We start from the raw sequence: 13,309 nt of genomic DNA on the forward strand, positions 1-13,309 counted from the left end.
GGTTGGGACCTAACACACACAGGACACTTTTCTACTTCACCTCAGTCCATCTTAAATGTGCTTGGGCCTAGAGAAGGCAGCGGTGTTTCTGGATCCTGTTTATATATGGTTTCTTTTTTTGCATGGTAGAGCCCCCTGTCCCAACTTTTTTGAAACGTGTTGCTGGCATCAAACACCTAATGGCCAATATTCAATATTTCAACTGTTAAAAAAACAATAACATTTCTCAGTTTCAGAATTAGATCTATTGTCTCTGTACTATTTTCAATTTTATATATAAGGTTTAACTGATTTGCACATCATTGCATTCTGTTTTTATTTACATTTTGCACGGCGGTCCCACTTTTTCCAAAACGGGGCTGTAGAAGGTAATAATGGTTAAACACTATTGCAGGAGAGTGTTGCACAAGACTCACAAACATGAAACGAACATGTTAGCAACTTTCTACCTTAACAAGATGTGCTTGACGAAGGAACTTAAACTTTAGGCTCTTTTGTAGGGCAGGCTATACCGGGATATACAGGATAGCTTTGGGAAGTCCAGGACTTGTCTGGTCTCAGAAGCTAAGCAAAGGTAAACCTGGTTAATTGTGGGATAGGAGAATTTCATAGAAAAGAAGGTGCTCAAGCTTTTCAGCTCTTTTAATATGAAAGTCATCTTTCCATATAGGCAAAGGTAGAAAATGTCATGGGATGAAGAAAAAGTACCTTGCAGCTATTGATTTAAATATTGTGGTGCAATACGAAACCTGAAATTTTAACAGGCTGTTTTAATAGAAATCCAGGTTCTCCATTTTCAGATGATTTAAGTGCACAGCAAGACACACTGGAACAGAGGACGGCGAATGTATTGTCTATGGTCCTTTTGCTCAGAAGCCTGCGGCTTTGGGCACAGCATTGAAGATACGAAAGCCTTCTTTAATGGCAAAGACCCATGCCAATTCTGCCATGTCTTCTATGTCCCTTGTGCTTGCAGTGACTAAACAATAAGAAAAAAAAAATACTGGTCATACTGTGACACACATAGATTTGAGGAAAAATTTATTTCATAATAAGATTTAGAGTTTTTCTTTCAATCATTTCATGATCCTTCAAATTAAGTTAGATTTGGTAGTACAGTAAATAAAAGATCAAATGGAAGCAATAAAGAATGTTTTTTACAGCCTATTTTGCTCATGCTCACCATGGGTGCCATTACTTTTGGAGCGCACTGTAGCTTAAGTTAATGCAAACTAACAAAGAACTCCAAAATTCTAAAATTCTGAAAAAGTAAACATTTTTTGATGAATGCAGAAAAAAGCTAAAAGGCCAAAAGCTCTGGAATGCTGTATATCAGACGGTTCCGATAAGCCGCCATTATTTACAGCTTTATTTCACCACTTTGAGTTTGTTAATTTAAAACTTACCTTTAAGTGAGCTTATATGGTTAGCCTGTAAGATGACAGCCTGATGGAAAAAGCTGAAAGCCATGTAGAACTGCCAGTGTGGGATGCTCTCCAGCCCCATTGCTTTACTGTATAGCTCAAACAATTCTTCTGCATTGGGAATGCCCACTGAAGCAAGTTTGTTCCCTATGAAAGCATAAAAACAACGTATACAACTCGGTCAAGTGATCAAGGGCCATAAATGATATTCACTGTTTTATTTGATTGTTTTGTGCATGTGCTTTGTGTACCATAATTAAACATCCACTTAAGGACCTCTGACTTAACGTCTGACTGCCCTTGCTTTTACCTGGTTGTGTAGTGTTCTGAGACAGGTACTGGGACATACAACAAGAAGCCACATCCACAAGTGGGTCTCCTACAGTGGAAAGGCTCCATCCCAACACTGCCCTCACCTCTGGCTTCTCTGAGTCAAATACCAGGTTGTTCAGCCTGTAAATAAAAAGCAGTTGAATTGCAAAGTCAGATCTTTCAACGAGCACAAACAGTGGTTCCTGTCAGTCTAACATCAGTGGGTTGTCAGTAATGTAATACCCAGTATTTGCCATCGTGCATAGCCAGATTTCAGAAGGATCCCTTACTCATATACAGAACCAATCAAAAGTTGGACACACCTGATTGGACATATGTTTTTCATAATCTTGAAGATTTTCTGATCTGAAGGCCTAAGCTTAAATGCTTGAAATGTGTTTGTGAGACAAAAATAAATAGAGAAGACGAAGCCTTAGTATTCTCGGATTCAGAATATGTGAAACTTCTTCAAGGGGAAAAGCATCCCAGGTGGTTCCTAATCAAGTGAACTGAGAGAATGTCAAGAGTGGGCAAAGCTGCATCAAGACAAACGGGCCTATTTGGAAGAATCTAGAAGATATTTTTGAGTGTTTAACATTTTTTTTAGAGTATACATAATTACATATTTGTTATTTCACAGTTTTGATGTCTTAACTGTTGAAAAGAGTAAAAATAAGGGAAAATCATGTATCCCTCCACCATGAACTGATTAAAATAAATTGATTAAAATGTGTTTTAGGCCAAACTATAAAACAATGTGTCAGACAATAGGCAGTGTATTCATAACCGTTTCATGAAATAACTTTCTGGTAACAGGCATTAAACTCCTCAGATGTCTGGTTCCTATCACAACCATTGTGAACAATTCAGACTTGTTAAGAACAAAGCATTTCACACCAAACCACACTGAATGACTCTTCTGATCTGTTAACCATTTCATTATGCAGAAATATTGAGTTCCCCTTTAATAGACAGCTGTTAATCTTTAATGTTCAAAGTGAAGATGCATGTTTATAAATAGAAACAAACAGAAATCAAAAATATAATCTAGCGTCCATGTGCCTACGTGCATGTGAAGGGAAGTCAGACATTGAAACAGGTGATAGCTAACCCCAGCATTCAGCTACATGGTGAAGTTTTATTATTTTTACAGTTCACAGTAAGTCATTCTGTGACCTAAACTACATCTACAAGTCTGTGCAACCTTACTAAAGACCTGTATGTGGTTTAAATGGACTGAGAGAAGTTTTGGGGATGAATTTAGGGAAAAGATTTGGGTGACTAATGACTTCTAGTCACCTACATTAGCCTTGTTGCTCCAATGCTAAACTAAAAGGCAACATTTGGACACCAAACATGTATTGGCTAATCAAGTACAACTGTCATAAGTGGACAATCATGTTAATTGGATCTTTTGCAGAAGCTATTCTTCACTATGATGCGGCTGGTTAGCAGTTTGAGTGGGACGAGAATAGCTTGCAAGGTTAGATCAGAAATTACAGCTAATGTGAATTTTATTTCTGCTTATAAGAAGAGTGGGTGTCTAACCTGAAGGCTCCATGCAGCAGTGTGGCTTTCTGCTGTTCAGGAAGATGCAACAGGAGCCATTCTATCAGCCTGTTCATGGCTGGAATGGGCTGAGTCTCATGCGCCTTGTATTGCTGCGCCAACCTCTTCACTTCAAATTCCATGAAGTCCCCTGAATTACACGACACTGAAAAAGTGCAATTTAATTTGTGAGATCTGACTGACAGCAGCATCTGGAAACGAAATGTTGTATAGTTAAGGAACTGCAATGCCACACTTCATTGAGAGGGTGGTGCTATTCATGCAGGCATTATGCTGTGCATGCAAGTTGTACCAAATATCACATTTCTGACTTGACATTTCTGAGATCCTCTTCTGACAATCCTCTTTTGCTACATAAAACTTTTTTTGATGGTAAAAGTATAGTAAACAAGTATTCAGACTGGGCTTTACATGTCTTACATCACCTTACTTTTTCTAATTTACATCTTCAGTAATGTCCTACCTTGCTCTCTGAGGTCCTCCAGGCCTGTTGTTCCTAGGTCGACTCTGTGTATCTGGCAGAGTGTTTGAATCATGGCCTCAAACACATATTTCTTCTCATCAGCATCAAGTCCAGGTAGAGAAGGGTCATTAAACACACGACCTTGGCAGTAAGATCTCAGGTAAAATGGAGTGTCCAGGACACTGACCAAAAGAAAAGTAACATGAAGGCATAAAACTAGTTGAAAACCATGGTTTTATAACATTTAAAAACACCTTTTTGTTGTATGAACATTACATTATGAATGGACCAATAGAAACGGTCGACAATTTTTGGGAATAAAATCTTGTTACATTGACATTATGTTAAAATTAAGATATTTGTTCCCTTCTGGTATAAAGTTACCATTTCAGAAATACAAGCGACTGTAAACTCCAGACTATACACATATATCAAGATACTGGGTCATGCTTCATGCTAGCGTTCTCAGTTGGGGTTAGTAATGTATCAAATATGATTATATTCACTTTGAGACAAAATAAGTAACATTGTTACACTGTGAATGTCACCAAGATCCTAATGGACCACCTCAAACAGCATCTCATGCAGAACAACGAATGCACTACTTTTGAATCCAGCTATTTCAGAGAAAAAACACAATTACCTGGGCACTTCACAGTTGGCAATAACATCTGGCACAGGAACTCCATCTTCATTAAGTGCTTTTAGAAGCCTACAGAGAAAGAAATATTGGACAGAGCAAGGAAGCACATACTGTTTCACTCCTTACAAGAGCTGAATGTATGTGAATGCAAATATAATAAAGCAACTCATACGAAACATGCCAAACCTGCACTCTTTCCTCAGAGCTTCAGTATTTGCTTTCTTCTTTAGCACAAGCTGGCACCCCCCCCAGCTCAGGAGGTATGTGGAGTTAGAGTGACTATGGCTGAATTGTCGGACTGTAACTGGTTCTAGAAGACAACAAAATAACGGTAACTAAGATTCTCCCAATATAACAATATAACACAACTATTAACAAGAACAGATACAGTCATATGCAAAAGTTTGAATATCCCTGGTTAAATTACATGTCCAGCAGCACTGCTGTGTCTGATCCACACTAACACACCACCACTATGTCATTGTCACTGCAGTGCTGAGAATGACCAACCACCCAACACCTGCTCTGTGGTGGTCCTGTGGGGGTCCTGACCATTGAAGAACAGGGAAAAAAGGGGGCTAGCAATGTATGCAGAGAAACAGTTGGTCTACAGTCTGTAATTGCAACTACAAAATGGCACCTATATGGTAAGTGGAGCTGATTAAATAGACAATGAGAGTAGAAACAAGGAAGTGTACTTAATGAACTGGCCAGTCAGAGTATATGTGCCATAACCTTTAACCATAACACAGCCTATATTTTATGTTAAAATTTCCCCCCAATATGTTACATTCAGCAAATAAACAGTAATTATGCATTAAACTGTGCAGAAGTATGTTCTCTGCAGAGGATGTGTTGACTTATTTTCATTCACAAAATCAAGAAAACCTGTAATTTGACCAGGGCCACCCAAACTTTCACATATATAGCATAACAAAGACAAATTTCAGTACCAAAACCAGTATATTGGATGAATGTTTGAGGTCCATGATCAGCTCTGGTGTACCTGTTTGAGGAAGCTGAACAGCACTGTTGAGATACTGGGTAAGTCGGTCCATGGGGAGTTGCTGGCTCTGTCTCACAGACCGGGTACCAGGAACAAAACCAGATAACGGCACCTTTAGCACCTCCTCCAGTTCCTTGACGGCCTCTGCAGGGTCTCTGACCTAAAGTGAAACATTACACATAGTGTAAAGAAACTGGCTGACTACAAAGTCTAAATCATGACAGATTTCATATGTAAAGCAACTGAGTATTGAGGAAAAAGTGTAAACCTTGATAGCTTTTTTATGGATTATTAGGCCAAAAATAATTATAATTGCAATGTACTTATATACATATACACCGATCGGGCTTAACATTATGACCACCTCCTTGCTTCTTTGCTCATTGTCCATTTTATCAGCTCCACCTACTATATAGGTGCACTTTGTAGTTCTACAATTACAGACTGTAGTCCACCACCCAAATAATACCTGCTCTGTGAGGGTCCATGGGGGTCCTGACCACTGAAGAACAGGGTAAAAGGGGGCTAACAAAGTATGCAGAGAAACAGATGGACTACAGTCTGTAATTGTAGAACTACAAAGTGCACCTATATAGTAAATGGAGCTGATTAAAAGAACAATGAGCATAGAAACAAGGAGGTGGTCATAATGTTATGCCTGATCGGTGTACTTATACCCATTATGCCAACTGTAGATGCAACTGTTTTAGTTCTGCAACATCAGCAATGTCAGTCAGTGTCAAACACTACATAAGCAAGTCTATTTGAGATTGCTTATTGTGGTGACGATTGCTTATTGCGATGTGTGACGATTTAGGCATGTTTGAGGTAGAGCTAATTGGTAAGGAATGAACGTCCATTACACAGAGCTAATTTATAAGAAATATACGTCCAGTACTTGCTACAAACATCTCATAGCTCCAGTGCTATATTCTACATCAGAATTTTTTTCGCTGAACTAATAACAATGATAACAATTCGAATATTTGTACAGATAGACAGAAACAAAATACTTAAAACCAAAATCAAAAGTGAATGTCAATATGTATTATTACTACTTGAAAAAGATGTTCATTTGAAGTAGAAAAACATCCATAGTCTGTGAGCCTGTGAAATGTCTGTAATTTCCTTTTAAAACCAAATTTTCCAATTTGGCCACATGATGGCGTTAAATAGCTTTCCATAGTGACCCAGTCATGGTCAAAACTGATGAGTATCATCCTTGAAAAAAACCTTCTCTGTGGGAAACCTAACCATTTCCTTTACAATGAACATCGTGATGGCATCTGTGCATTTATTCCTTCTCAGCCACGTGTGTGTTTGATGTTTGGTGCCTTTTAAAAATGCTCTGATAATGGTTGGTTGTATCTGAGTCTGACTTGTAAACAGTCACATTCACACAGGTGAACATGTGTGCGAATAAGTGGCAAAACTGTGGATCACTGTCCCACTGCAAGAACACGTTGTTGGTCAGGACTGTTACACAGAACTCACCGTGATGCAATGCATGCCCACTCGCTCTGCGGCCTCCACATTGCAACTCAGATCATCCAGAAACACTGCTTCCTGCGGTGAGACCCCCAGCCTGTCAGCACACAACTGGTAAATCCTTGGATCTGGCTTACACAAGCCCACCCTGCAGGACTCTACTATCTAAAAAATACACAGAGAAACAAATATAAACAAGAAACCTTTGTACTTTGTAAAGCTACTACAGCTAGATTTGGCAGCTTCTGGGTCTACTGTATATGTTAACACCATGGCTATGGGAAACAGGCAAAATTCAATTACCACGTCAAAGAGAGAGGGATCCAGAGGCATGTAGGACTTTCCCCCAGGCAAAAGAAAGTTGTTGCTAAGGACAGCGGTCTTGAGACCCTCGGCACGCGCACACTGCACAGCTTCCATCATAACTGTGAGAGGACGTGTCATGGTGTCGCTGGTTAAAGCTGAATGAAACGAGCCAATATCGACCTTGAAGCCCACCTGAAAAAAACAAAACAGGGACAATTTACAACATAGGCAAGACTTATGTGACACCAGCTGATACATCTCCAGTTTTCAAGTTCAAGTTCAGATTCAATGAACGACAATGACCTTTAAAAGTGTTTTTTCCTTTTTCTGTATACTATATACATTTTCTGCTTTTGCCTGATGTGCTCTTTTCAGTCGAATCTGATAATCCACTGAACAAAAGAAGCCAAGACGGCGTTATTGCAACTTACTCCAGTTATACAAACTAGTGTTGTAGTCAAGACCAACACTTTGTATTAGTCGAGTCTGAGTCAAGAACAAGACCAGATTAAGTTTATAGTTTCAATGTCTTATTATAAAATACTAACTCTTCTTTGAGTAGTGCCTAAACTGTATTGTACTGTATTCAGTCATACACAAAACACTTACTGTCATATCAAAACCATTCTTTTTTTCTTTTTTCTTGCCATTTGAAAGCGCCAGCTGCCCTTTACATTGTATGAGTGTTTCCTGCTGAACGGACGAAATCATCCAAAATTACTTGAACTAACATCTAGTTACATTAACTTACGTTAATGTTAAAAATGTTTTCCTTTCTCTTATAAAGTTACCAGTTTGGAAACAGAATGACAGTAACAATAGTCATATCTTATATATATTATATATATTCTGAACTCAGAATCTGTAAATACTGACTGGGCATTTTAATGCTATCAGGTATATCAGTTTACGGCAAGAATCAAACAAGAAGCAAATGTACAATTTGACTGCAGTCCCGGCTGAAGGCTTCCACAAACTCCTCTGGCCCTAGTTCCCCTCTCATGTACTTCCTCCAGGCGTTCCCATCACCCCCTGTCCTAATGGCCTGACCTATTGTGCCACGTGGAACACCATTCTTGTCCTCCCACTCTGTCACAGAAATGGTATAATATTCAGATTACCATACAGACAAGGTGCACACTGTTACTACAGAAAGTAATGTAATGCACAGTTAAATAAGATGCTAAATATAAAAAGAACTCACCAGCAGCAAATACATTATTAAAGCACAGAAAATGTGTTGTGCTCATTTAAGATGCATTGATTTAAAGTATGTTACAGCTTTGAGTTTTTGTCTATATGTCAGTCGATTGCCTATATGATGCAGGCTCATACATTGGCATGCACTGCGCATGTTACCTGTTGCTTTAGGGAACGGTGATGGTATCAGAACTCCAAACATATCAAATATTATGGCTCTATGGGTGGAGACCCAAGCCACTCTGATATGTGGATGCAAGAGTTGCTTCACGCTAAGCAAGCGCAAAGCTTTCCGTGACAGTTGCGCCATCCTCACAGCGCTACCTGCAATAATAGCAGCAGAAACACACTGTATAACCACTGAAATATTAAAGAAATTGCCCCCCCCCCACCCCAGTAGAACTGCATTTAGAAAGCAATATACCACTATTATAACATGCATTATTCTTTAATGCATGTTATATGCATTATGTAAATAGTATAAACAGTAGGGGAAAAAATCACAATCATAAATAACTAGAAAACGCGTTGTCAATGAATTGTTTCATGCTTACAGCCATACATAATCCCTTTAGATGCAGTTCATTTTAGATACAACTGAAGGCTATGGGAGGTAAAGATGGTTCTTCCAGAGTTCTTTAGTAAAGGCAATGGTTCTATTTAGAACCATTTTATGCTTAAACGGTTCTTCAGATTGATTGAAAATGTATCATATATGGTTCTATATAAAATCCTTTTGAAAATAGTTCTTTAAAGCACCAAAAAGGGTTCAAGGATGTCAAGCTTGTAACAATAGAAGAACGCTTTTCGGTGCTATGTAGAATCATTTTCAAAAAGGTCCCATATAGAACCATATACAACACATTCTTTATCAATATGAATAACTATTTCGCCATGCAAAGAACCAGTTAAGCATGTACCATGTGTATCTAACTATATTTATTCCTGTCAAAAACTAACTAAACCGAAATACTGGTATCATTATACTTTCGTGTTTATACTTACACTTAGCCAGAGGCTTTGGAAACTAGCTTGAACCCTTGACAGTCAGCTAAACCTTTAATTTAGTTTGGTGGTTACCAGCCAGCAAGTCATTATCTGGCTAGTCTCCTAAAGATCCTCGATTTTTATTAATCAAGTATTCACGAATGTTTAAGTTACCTCTTCACAGACAAAGCGCTTAGAAATTCGCCCCTATTACAGCAACATTTCACTTCATTTTCACATGAACTTGCAAGCCAGCGAAAGTAGGACACTCACGTGATAACAACATTACACAACGTAATGGTTAGATATCAAAATAAGAGTCTAGTTAAAACCGAAAAAATTCCACTTCCAAAAAGTATAATGTTTTATAAATATACCAGAAGAGGATATTTTATCACATTTATTCTATTCATTTGTTGCCACGAAAAAACAGACACACGATTATTGGATTTCGATGTGTAATAAACAAACCATATTCTTGAGAAGCTACTTAAACCTACAGATACATCAGAAAAAAAGACAAAAACGTACATATGGTTCTAAATCATGTCTTAATGTCATGAGTAGCAGGCACTAAATGTTTTTTTTTATTATATTTAAGAACAATATGTATATCTGTCGTGAACTGTCTTCAATGGTATTATTGTACCAAAGTTATAAGTGACGCTTATCAGTCCCACAACGTGGGGAAATCCGCAGTGGCGACCTTCCGGTCACAGGGTTGGTTCCCTAACCAGAGAGCCCTAACCTCCAGCCCATGACTGCCCTCTCACTCTTATTTAATAACATGGCTTAGTTTGTTCTTATTGTATGTTGATGTGTGTTAAAATTGATTATAAGACTTTCTTTAATGCTACTTATTATTTTATGTATAAAGATAAAAAAACAAGGCAAAACAATCAAAAGCTTTACAAGTGAAGACAAAAAGCAGTTTAGATTTTTGGAAGAAAACATGATTACAAGGATAAGCACAGTTCTTGATAACTGTGAGGGTGGCAGATGGCAATTTAAATATAGACGTGGTTATATCTAAAAAATGTTCTGAAGACGAAAAACATATTCTTGGGTTTCAAAGGCAAGTGAGAACACATTTGGGAAGGTTTAACACGATCTCCACTGTTAGCAATATTCATATCTGACAAGACTTTTGGGTTCATTTAACGCCACTTAGTTTTTATCAGGTTCAAGCCACAGAAACAGACATGGGCTTTATGTCACAGATATGGGCTGTTTATGAGGGAGATGGCAAGTCTGTAGCAGAACTGGGGGAGGCAACAATGCTTTATAAAAATGGAGATTTGAGATTGGTCTGTTGGTTTGCTCAGCTGGATCTAAAGCAGGTTTGTTAAGAACTGGAGCTATGACAGCGATTTTTAGAACGGAACAGTGCCAGAGGCAAAATATCTGCTTGGGAAACTGGGGTAGAGACGTTGGACAGATGAGTTTTGAGCAGAGGAGGCAGGCTCTGACTGACAAGAGGATGATACATAAATTATAATTAATAATGTGATAGAGGGTGATCTAGTGGAAGTATAGCTAGAAAAAGAGTGAACCAGTGTGCAAAATACTTCTTGTTATTTGGGGGATCCCATGTTGGCTGGCTACTCCAGCATTGGCTAACTAACTTACTTGCCTTAGCAGCGCTGGTGCTAGCTTCAAAGCACCATAATGTTTGGTTCAACAGTAGTTTTGGAAAGACTCTTTTCTGGTTTGGTAATGTGACCTTCCTCACATTAATTGAGATCTTACACATCTCTACACAATCTATACATGGTAACTAAGCTGCCAAAATGGCCTGTTTTGAATTCATCATGGTTGTGATGTCATAACCATGAACACATTTACATACACCGATCAGGCATAACATTATGACCACCTCCTTATTTCTACGCTAATTGTCCATTTTATCAGCTCCACTTACTATATAGGTGCACTTTGTAGTTCTACAATTACAGACTGTAGTCCACCTGTTTCTCTGCATACTTTGTTAGCCTCCTTTTACCCTGTTCTTCCATGGACATGGACCCTCACAGAGCAGGTACTCTTTGGGTGGTGGATGATTCTCAGCACTGCAGTAACACTAACGTGGTGGTGGTGTGTTAGGGTGTGTTGTGCTAGTACGGGTGGATCAGACACAGTAGTGCTGCTGGAGTTGGTCATAATGTTATGCCTGATCGGTGTATATCCACCCATTCAACCTGAAAAAAGACATGGTATAAATCAGACATGTAAAAATAAGCTGTGTTGGTACATAAAACTATGTAAATGTTGTAGGTAGATTTTGTTTAGAGTGTTAGAAATAGGGCAGCTGTATGTGGAAAGGGCAGGAAAGGTTAGCAGAGCAAAAGAGGAAGCACAAATAGAAGTACAGACAGACAGAGGACCTAAAGCAGGGGAGTTCAGCTCCAGTCCTGGAGGACCATTGTCCTACACAGTTTGGTGATATCCCTACTCAAACATACCTTCTAAACCTAGCGATAAACAAATAAGTTGAATCAGGTGTGTTTGAGCACAGAAATCACGGCCCTCCAGGACAAGAACTGAACACCACTGTCTTACAGGTTTAAAGCCATTAGATATTGAGGGTTTCTTACTTGGCTTGGAAAACGAAAGCTGGATTTAATAAGCTTACAGTCAGAAATACCCATCTGAGATCATCAGACAGACAACAGACAAATTTGCGATCCTGTATGATCTTCAGTAGTGGAGCTGAACCACTTTGGGCAAAACAGGCTCTTTACTAACACCAGCAGGCCTACAAGTTTAATCACATTTGTAGAGCTGGAAATAATGGAGCATTTCTGATGTCACAGAGTAGCAGGTAATGTAACTTTTACAAGCTTTATGTGTTTTTTCTATCATGACAAAGAGCTATACATTTTAAAGTTTATATACAAACCAGTAATCATAACTTTGCAATAACTGTAACCTGTTTTCCACGATGCAGAGAGGTTAGGAGGGAGGAAATGGCAGAGAAAGACAAAGGAGCGAAAAAGAGAGGGAGAGAGAGAGGGAGAGATGTATGTTTTTGCTAACAGGCTGCACGTTTACATTGGCACAAGCTTAGAGAGATGTAAACACACTCCCGAATAGCACGCAGTGACCCTTTGCAAACAGCCCATGTGAAAGGAGGACCACTTCAAAGCCCATCCCTTTCCATCACCTCTCTGCCAGCACTGCCCGGCAGGCCTCATTTGCAGCACGGCTGACCCTGAGTTTGTTCAAGCTGGAGCTCAGCCATAAGCATATCCAGAATTCCAACAGTTATAAAGCCACACAGCAGGCACAACTAAGTGATAAGTAATATTTATTTGCAAGATTTGTCACGAAAAAACATGTTCTTTCACCCTGATGCTGAAATACATGAATATATGACTTCAAGTCAGGCTATGACAACCATTGTATTGAATAGGACATGTGCTGATAACTGGATTGGAACTGTGCAACAATCAAAACACACTGGAGATCTAAAAAAAAAAAAAAATCAGAGTTCACTCAGTTCAACTTCTGCAAAACTGGAAATTCCTCTAATACTAATATGTATTTACTACAAATATACCCAACATATAAGGACATTCCCAACATTGTTCCTCCAATGCAAACAGACTAAACATTACACCATGTTTTAAAATAATGTCTCAAAAGAAAATCCAGGTTTACACAATCATTTTTAAAACTTCTAAATGTAGAACACTTTAATTTGTTAATGGCTTAAACAGTCAAAATTACCTTTAGTTGAAGTGGCTGTGTAAACATGTGACTACATAATGAATGAAAGCTTCACAGCTTCACAGTAAAGACAACTGAAAGGGGAATTCCACCAACTGTTTAAAACATCTGCGTAGTTCAGTCGCTGAGATGCAAACAAAGTCATTCAGAGCGGTTTGATGTGAAATGGTTCATTGTAGAAA

The 13,309-nt window shown here is 38.6% G+C and overlaps 1 protein-coding gene across 2 annotated transcripts; it reads right to left on the bottom strand.

Annotated features, from left to right (window-relative positions):
• Positions 1-624: 624 nt before the first annotated feature.
• On the bottom strand, positions 625-9,701 carry LOC118827569 (acyl-CoA dehydrogenase family member 10-like). 2 transcript variants are annotated; one of them, XM_036598979.1, is made up of 13 exons: positions 9,573-9,701; positions 8,571-8,735; positions 8,152-8,300; positions 7,209-7,403; positions 6,912-7,070; positions 5,418-5,577; positions 4,598-4,721; positions 4,412-4,480; positions 3,769-3,950; positions 3,285-3,450; positions 1,735-1,877; positions 1,407-1,571; positions 625-979 (listed from the first exon to the last, which is right to left on the bottom strand). In XM_036598979.1, exons 2-13 carry the CDS (start codon positions 8,719-8,721, stop codon positions 870-872), a joined length of 1,773 nt encoding a protein of 590 aa, XP_036454872.1. In that variant the 5' UTR covers positions 8,722-8,735; positions 9,573-9,701; the 3' UTR covers positions 625-869. The 2 variants fall into 2 exon arrangements, with proteins under 2 accessions (XP_036454872.1, XP_036454873.1); XM_036598980.1 differs by lacking the exon at positions 9,573-9,701 and adding an exon at positions 9,417-9,543.
• Positions 9,702-13,309: the final 3,608 nt, after the last annotated feature.

The sequence above is a fragment of the Colossoma macropomum genome, unplaced genomic scaffold, assembly GCF_904425465.1.
Source record: "Colossoma macropomum unplaced genomic scaffold, Colossoma_macropomum, whole genome shotgun sequence".
NCBI classification, from domain to species: Eukaryota; Metazoa; Chordata; class Actinopteri; order Characiformes; family Serrasalmidae; genus Colossoma; species Colossoma macropomum.